This window comes from Charadrius vociferus, unplaced genomic scaffold (assembly GCF_000708025.1).
Source record: "Charadrius vociferus isolate BGI_N301 unplaced genomic scaffold, ASM70802v2 scaffold49, whole genome shotgun sequence".
Lineage (NCBI taxonomy): Eukaryota > Metazoa > Chordata > Aves > Charadriiformes > Charadriidae > Charadrius > Charadrius vociferus.
This window is the reverse complement of record NW_009661375.1, coordinates 1,314,260-1,323,080: the sequence shown is the minus strand read 5'-3', so window position 1 is coordinate 1,323,080 and position 8,821 is coordinate 1,314,260. Positions and strand designations below refer to the sequence as shown.

At 44.9% G+C, this 8,821-nt stretch overlaps 1 protein-coding gene across 1 annotated transcript in view; it reads right to left on the bottom strand.

The window, feature by feature from the left end:
• Window positions 1–8,821, bottom strand: part of FAM179B (family with sequence similarity 179, member B) — a 48,776-nt gene that overhangs the window by 36,839 nt on the left and 3,116 nt on the right. Inside the window, exon 2 of the mRNA XM_009893920.1 lies at window positions 7,708–8,817. Within this exon, the coding sequence (XP_009892222.1) occupies window positions 7,708–8,817 (1,110 nt within the window). The remainder of the gene's footprint in view (window positions 1–7,707; window positions 8,818–8,821) is intronic.

Genomic DNA, 8,821 nt, shown 5'->3' with positions numbered 1-8,821 from the left:
CAATCTACGCATCTTTCAGTCCGTAAATAAATGTGCTACCTGTGCAAAGTACTTACGCCCCAGTTTTCCACACAGACAAAACAATAGGTGCAGAAGGAGCCAACTGCACAATGCTGACATGATTGTACAACTCTGCTCAGTTGTTCCAATCCCAGCTACAGGAATAAAACCTGCCTGCTTTCTTGTATGACAATTATAATTATAGCGATTACAAATATGCCAAACACAGGCATGCAGGGCGGTGGCAAATAAATGCAAATCCAAAGCTGCCAGACTTTCCACTGAAGTAGATGGCAGATCCTGGCAAAAGGATTTCTCAAAAGGTTTCAGGTTCATTTAAATTCCACCCGTACCATCAATGTCAGAAGATACCCGTCCACCAAAAGAAACACTACCTCGGTTCCCAAAGCACAGCCCTTGAGTGATACCAAGAAATGCTCCGGTCTTACATCCCCTCCCCAGCTGAACAGCAGCGCTGGACGAGCCGAAAGCTCCTCCTAATCAAATACCAGCAGTCATCTACAACACCCTCCCAGGGAAGCGATCAACAAGAGCACAAATATATCGTTCTATCTTCCCCAAATACTCTCCCCGCCTCCAGAAGCGCCACGGCTCACGCCCCAGAGACTGACACCTCAACTCACAACGCAAGGACAGCTTCACCCCGCGGACAGGTCAACCCCCGTGTCCCTTTGATGCTCACTATCGCTGCGGAAAACAATGAGCATTTGTTTCATAAAACCGATTTCCCAGATCACTTGAAATTCGCTAAGGTCTTCACGAAGGCCAGCTATTTGGTTCTTTGGTTATCAGCTCAGTACGTAAATGCAGAATAATTCCAGACGTATTGCCAAACAGTGCAGTTGTGTGAAACTGCACTGAGCTCACGTACACTTTGTAACACGGGTTAAAACTTCAGTCAAATGTGCAGATGCTCTTGCTTCCCCCCTACGGGCACTGCATTAACAGCAGGCACAGGGACCCACAACGCATATGTTTCACGGGGGAAAAAGGGTAAGGTAGCCCTTATCCTGCAATAATTACCAGGCACGTTACATTTTACATACAGCACACTAAATTTTCAAGGTAAACACAGGCAGGTTCAGCCAGGAACTCCCAGCACAGTGAGCTGGTTTTGCGGCAATCAGTTTGTTCATGTTTCAGCAGGGCAGCGGAGCCAGTAAGGTCTACAGAAGTAGCATTTAGGGTTTTTAAAAGTGCTTTTGTACCCCAAACTGCAGTGGTTTTGTTCTGATAGCTTGCTTAAATTGGACTTATAGAAAATGAGAGTTAAAAAGGGAACAGGGGACTGCTAGCGGAGCGTTCTTAAACTCATTTGTGTGACCTCTCACCAACGGCACAAGCTGGGAAACTGCACCGTGCTTGGTCACAACTGGCTAATTTCAACTACTTAACGTCAGCACCCAAAGATCAGTAGATCATGTCAAGTCCTAAAGAAAACAACATAAAGCATTTACTTCAGAATAGGATGTGGTCTGGTTCAGATTGGAATTGTTTACACTTTCCAAGGCTAAACCCAAGGAACGGGAACAGACACAGTACATCGGTGTCTCCAAAAAGAGAACACTCACTTCAGCAACTTCAGACAACTTGATCCATTGGTTTTACAGACAACAAATGGAACATCACGAGCCAGGCTCTGCCAGCCCGGTTTAGAAATGAACGGGACCTTCCTGAAGCACAAAGGAAAATATTCATGGGGTTATACACTTTATTACCACCCTGCGTTGCCAAGTGTTTCCTATCTCTAGCAAACTAAGTGTTCCTCTGATGCTGTTACAAGGCTCCTCTAAGGATATGCTTAGAACATAAGAATGTAAAACTAACGTAAACTAAGAATGTAAAACTTCAGGTACTTTAAAAAAAAAAAAATTTACCATTTTATCAATTTACAGAATCACAGAAATTTAGCTAGAAACCAGAGAAGCTTCAGCCTACCGATGCAAACTGAGTGCTGACAGCAACCACCTCCATCCCACGTTAGGAGGAGGAGGTCAGGCTCCTCCAATCTGGCTTTAGAAGAGGGCAGAGTCAAAGGCAGAGCCTGTCGGACAGCTTTGGCAGATGTGTGGAAATGGAAAAGCTGAAGCGCTATGAACAGTTATTGAGCTGTAAGCCTTCAATATTGGTATACAAAGCACTGAAGCGTGAAATCATGCACTTTAACCAAAGGATACCAGTTGTCAGAAATAAGACTCACAGATGAAATAAAGAGTAGTATAAATATTTTATTTAATGACTTTTTTAAGGGCTGAGTGCAACATTTTGTAAGCACACCTCAAGGCAGAATACTGCTGAGCCGTCACTGGAGCTGGCGCCCTTTCCAGCAAAACTCCGTGCCTGCATGACTCACCCCAAGTCAGCCGCAGCATCGGCATGTGACCAAACAGTCCCGCTGCACTCGCCACAGCTCTCCGGGCCTTCAGTGGTCCTCTCTGGCTCCGAAAGAGACAACTGGAGGCACCGGTTTCCTGAGAAAGGCCCTGCAGTGTTTACTTATCAGCCACGTTTTCTTCTGCCATTGCAACTTGGGAGAAGACTCCTTTCCGAGTGCGGAACAAGGGCATCCCCTGGAAGTCGAGGTGGTGGCAGTTCAAACATCCCTCACTTTAGAGCTTCTCACTAAGGGGCTTGTAAGGTTGAACATAACTACGGCTTCAGGCAAACCTAACGAATCAAGAGAAACTCTGCGCTTGCATCTTTAGTGTCAATCTACCCATCCTTAGGTGGTGACACCTCTGCTGCTCGAGGTGGCAGCCACGCGTGTCACCGCAGTCACACCTGGACTTGGCACTGGACAGAAACACACTGCGCGGGACGGCCACGCTTGGTTATGTTCTCAGTGGGGGCAGATCACCCTTCTGAATCCTGCGGCATAGCTGGCAACCATCAGTTTACAGATGGGTATGAAACAAAATCAGTTTCAAAGGACTTCAGAGGTTACAGAGAAATGTTTCATCAATGACCCGATTTAACATCACTGACAGAAGCTGCATTTAAAGACAAACGCTCGAAGGCAATGTGCTTTACCTACGTGGTATTTTTAGTACACATTAACTTACACATGTTTTACTTCACATCTTATCTGATCGGGAAAGTCTAGACACGGCCTTGGACAATCACTGTGTAACATGACCCTAAAAATACCAGTAGAAAAACAACTTTAAACATTAAGCTAATTTCATGCATCCTTTCAGCCACAGAATGACTCCAAAAGTTAATTTTTAAGCAAATTCACTTCAAAGGAATTTCTGAATTAATAATTAATTTTTTACATTTACATGAACAAGTCAACTACTCAAATTTTATGCATCATACACCTTACTGAAAACAGTTAAGAAGAGATACAGGGCTTTCTTTCTCCCCCCCCACTTTGATTGCTAAGTGCCCCGAGGAGAAGAGCTTTATTTATCCAGCTTATGGCAATCTCTTTCAGTTAACAGGCAATGTCTTCAAATACAGGAAACACTGTCCAAGTTTACTCATCCCAGTGTGCCTTAAGCGAAAACACAGTTCACCTACTTGCATCGAAGATACATACATGCCACGGGACAAAAGCAGTTTCATGGCACGGATGTGACAAAACAAGCACCACCGAGAAGCCAGCAAATACTGTACCAAAACTCCCAAAGCCAGATAAAAAGATGTCCCCTGCCCTGGAGAGCTTTACAATCTATTCAGACAGATGTAACAGTAGGACAAGACAAATGATCAGGATGTGAGGAGAGCTGTCAACCTACAGCAATCAAATAAATATTTCAATACTTAAACCACCGCGTTGTTTAAAGTTCCATTACAGTAATTGTGACTCTAGCCAAGAGGACTCAAGAAAGTCTTGAAAAGAATTCACCTCATCCTAAATTAGGTCCTCGGTCACAAAGGCAGCTCTCTAGACTCTACCGACTGCACAGACTAGTTCTCCACCAAGACGGGGCTGCTTAAGCAATCACCATGTAAGCAACTAAAATGAATCCCTACTCTTTTTCTCCCTTATCCACAATGATGAGCAGCATTTGCCTTCTAATAAAAAGCCTCCCCGACGTGCTTCTTTTTTGAACAAAGCTGTTTCTTTCCCTCACAGAGGGCAAAGATGCGGTAGCGACATTAAATCATGCTTTTGTCTTTCACTGGAGCACTGTTACAGCAAGACCTTATCTTTACTGATATCGAAGTAAAAAGGAATCGTTGGAAGTTGAAAAACGGAGTGCCACCACTATTTGAGTGACAAATAAGTGTCACCAGCACCAATTAAACAACTGCTACTGGAAAGAGAGATGTCTGATGGTTACAGCAGCCTACACAGACTAAATTGGTATGAGACTGTACAGAGACACAAAGGTACTCCTTGAGCCAGGTTCAACTTACATTCGACTTCATCTGTCTTGAAAGAGGCTGGCAGGTGGGCAGCTGTTAATCCACCGCAATTTTTAAAACCACAGCTCCCAAATTCCAGTTGAAGGGTAACTGTAAAACCTCATGTCTGCCAGTAGTACGCTCTTCTTAACCGCCCACTGGCAAGGAAACAGCTTCCATTTGCACATGAACTGAACCAAATCTTTCAAACCTGCTGAATGCAAGACATCAGCTGCTGAGTTGTGTCAGACTTCAGCTGTCTCCTTGTAACCACAGGAACAACGCTGGTAATGCAGGCGTCATTTCGGTACCCTGTTCATCACGTCCGAGTCAAAATCGGCAACTTTCAAATTCTACCAAACATGACATCAAACATTACTCTTGCTAGTACTCACCTGCATGGAAGCAAAAAGCTATGTGGAGAGGAGTTACACTTCAGTGTAAAAGGAATTCTGGTTAACTGGAGGTTTCTGGTTACTCAGACGTCTTTCAAGTAAAAGTGCACAAGGAGTATTAACATGTTTCCTTTGGTAGAGTGCAACTGATGAAGTCTTCAAATTCTGACACCTCAAAGTTATCGATCTGCTTTCTACCAACTTAAATATGCAAGAAAACAACATAAAATGGAAGTGAGAGGCAAACAGAACAAGTCAGAAAGCAGAGGGAAGAGAGAGAAAAACAGATCTCTAGGAGGTACAGGATGCCTTGGAAAAACAGTCATTAGGTGCAAAAAAAATATTAGTTCTTATTAAAAAGGAATAAATACAGCACACGACAAACAGGATTTTCTCCCTGCAGAAGTATTTTCATTGCCACCTACTGTATACTGCGTGGCAGCAGCGAAAGCAAAGCAAGACTGGTTAACTTCACAGCCTGAGCCTCCAGAGCAGCAAAGGAAAAGAGACTCGGGAAAGTAACCTGCACTGACAGTCACAAGTCACTCCTGTCCAGAACCACACTTTTACTGAATAAAGGCTGAAACTGATTCTGTTCTAAATCTGCAAAAAATAGATAGCACAAATATAAGTTCTATATCTGTTCATAAGTAGGAACAAAGTGAAATATTTGGCATAATACACAAGGATGTAAGAACAAAGATGATCAAAAAAGGAAAATGTTAATTTAAACTTGAAGTATTTGCATGATGTTATGCAATTGGAAAAGGCTTCCAAGGAGAAAAGAAAACCTGTCATCCCACAACGATTCACTCACAAATGTTGGGAAGACAAGAGACAAGCCAAGTGGCTGTCAGACGTAGGAAGTCGATCTGAAGGTCTTTCTCTTTTTTCCTGTTAAGCTTTACACACAGGAGGTGATCAGCTCTCTTACATGAGAGCTTCCTGCAGTCTGCTTATGATTTGCCCACATTTGAGAGTAATACTACAAACAAAACCAAAATCCCACGTATGCACACTTAGCACTCCAGCAGTTAGGCTGGTTTCCATCCTGATATTATGAGATGGGATTTACATCCATGAAGTTCATACCATACATATGAAAACAGACAAAGTCTAAAAAATTTTTATCATATTAGTATCGAGATGTTCCCTAGTAAACCAAGTACCTCGTTATGACTGACCTGAAGCCATGAATATGAACCTACTTCCCCAGGTCAGATTTAACTTTAAGTTCATACCATTTCTAAACACGCTTTACATATGCGACAAAACAGAAACCATAAATTAAATGTTTTCTCTTCCTCTCTCCGGGGTTGGAAACTTTGGGCAATTCTCCCAATAAATTACAGGGATAAATATAATCACATAACCAAAAGGGTTAAAACAAAAAACAAACCAAAGACACATTTCCACAGCACCTAACTGTGACCTCAAGAGAGGGCTTTCTCAGGCAGAGGACCTTTCACCATTCCAAGCAACCGCCAGGTTTTGGTGCGTGCCTTGGCTTGGCTTTTGTTCGCAGTCTACAGAACAACACAAACCCAGCCAGCAGCAAACAGCAGCAGTGCAGAACTCAGCCCAACATGCCTAGAGAGTGCTGGCAATTAACTATTATTTCTACAAATTATATTAGTTAATACTGAAAAGCTGTTTCAAAAAGAAGAACCTTCTTGCTCTAGAGGTGTTTCCTACACAACTTGTTGTCCAGACCCTATTTGCCTTGGAGATAACCCAAGGGAACTTAGTTGCCCAATTCATCAACTCAAAAAGACACAGATCTCTCTAGGAGTCTGCTTAAAGGTAATACACACACCAACGAAACACCTGAGCCTGTGCCATGCAAGTATATACATGCACTTCAAGGTTTTTACTGTACAGTAATGTTAACTCATGTTTCTTTTTATTAAGAGACTTCATTAAAAGCTAGCCTTCACAAAGTAGCACTGCTCATGACCTCATCCAATACAGGAACAAGTTACCAAGCAACTAAGGATTAGATCCTGAACACGTAAATGTGGTAGTGAGGAAGTCTGTTCTATATAGTCTTTGATTTTCTGGAAAGATCTACTTGCTTAAACTCACTTGCTAGAGATCAAGTTATGATAAGTTAAACCTGCCCAGATAAAAAAAACAAACAAACATCAACAGAAAACCCACCACACACAGATACACCCCCCAGGTCTTACCTAAACAGATGTCACAGAACAGAACCACTGCCAAAGTAAACGGGAACTGAACAATTTTTCAAAGGTTCCTCCTCTTTGCAGCTGCCGACATGGTCAGTAAGTGATAAAATCAAAACTGGGGTCAATCAGAATTGCTATGTCAGCCCGACCTACATTTTTCCTAGTCAAATCAGACTGGGGAACAAGAGCCACATAGACATTTGGCAAGCCCCAGGTTTTATTACAGGTCAGCACACTGCCAAAAAGCACTGGCTCAGCCACACTGCAGGGTTCTGCCTTTAAAGCCTGAATTGAAGCAATTCCTCAGTTGTTCTCCAAACAGCTTCTGTGTTTAGGAAAATTTTTGCAGTCAGTCAGGTACTCTCAAACGCAAATATACAAACACAAGCTCTGAAATAGTTTCCCCACTCTTGCACTCATTCCCTGGTTTTAGCTAGCCATTGTCAGAGACAGGTCACTAGGGTTGGACAGAAAAAGTGGCTCATGGAGTCCAGCTAACTTAAGAAAAAATACAGGGTTTTTTTGTAAGTGATAAGTTGTCTGATTCCTGCTAGTGTTAAATCTGACACAAGAAGTTCTCAAATTTCCCTTCCCAGATTGATGTACATATAGATTCTTGCACATAAAATATTAGTAGTATTAGCTATACCTCGCAAATACCTGTCATCTAATAAACCTTTGACAACTTTCAAGTCCCCCTTTGCAACATGCCTTAGAATAAACAAGCCCAATGAGCTACGAGTACATACCTGCTCCACACCCTTCGTGAAAGGCATCTTGACTTCTGAACCACCTTCCCTCTCTCCAGCATGCTCATTTTCCCAAGGCAGTTTGTTTTTTCCTTTACCCGCACTCAAGACTCTTCTTGGACTTACTCCTTGATCAGCACACACATCATGCGAGCTGGAGTTCTGCAGAGCATCATCCCTTGCATAATACCCACAGTAACTGTGTGCGCTCTGAGTCCTGTTGCCCATCAGCAACCACTCTGTATCTGCTCCAGGGGGTATACAGGACCCCCTGTTATGACCAGATGAGGGCAAGGGCACAGCGTACTCTATAAACCCCTGATCTACGAGCTTCGGCAAGGTCTTCCTGGCCAGCCTGGCCTGCACCGCGTGCATCACCCCGTCCCCGTTGTCCCCAAGTTCCACGGCATCCACTGCCTTGAAGAGAAGGGTGGTTTTGCCCGAGCCCATGGAAGATGCGAGCACAGCAAACGCTTCCATGGCAGCATGCCGGACCCTGCGCTTGCTGTCCACCAGTGCTGGAGCCAGCCCAAACGCCAGCTTGGCCAAGTCCAGCTCCTCACTAGGGTAAGTGAGGAGGGCCACGATGCAGATGTTGACCACTTCCTCGCGGACTTTGGAGTTCTTGTGCTGCAGATGCTCCTGCTGGAGCAGCAGGTCCAGCACCGGCTGAGGACCCGCTGCCTTCATCAGCCGCAGGAAGAGGCGGTTGTACTCCTGCCGGATGGCCAGCTTGTTGTCTCCCAGAACTTTCGCAGCAGCGGAGACCAGAGGTGCCAGGAAAGCCTGGACCTGGTCGCCCAGGCGCAGGGCCAGCAGATGTATTACCTCCAAGGCCCCGAGCACCACCTTGAAGTTGGAGTCGTCGAGCAGGGTGTAGAGGAAGCTGATGAGCCCCAGGAGGCTGGGGGCCGGCGTGGAGGTCACCGCAGCCTGGCTGGCACCTCCGACCACCCTCTTCAGCTCCTCCACAGCTTGCGTGCGGTTTCTGTAATCCTCCTGGTCCAGCAGCCGGGCGTGCAGCTCCGGCGGCAATAGCCCCAACTTCAGGCCGGTGCTGCAGGGCTGGGCGGGGGGCGGCGGCGCCGGACCCTCATCTACCGGCCCGCCCTCC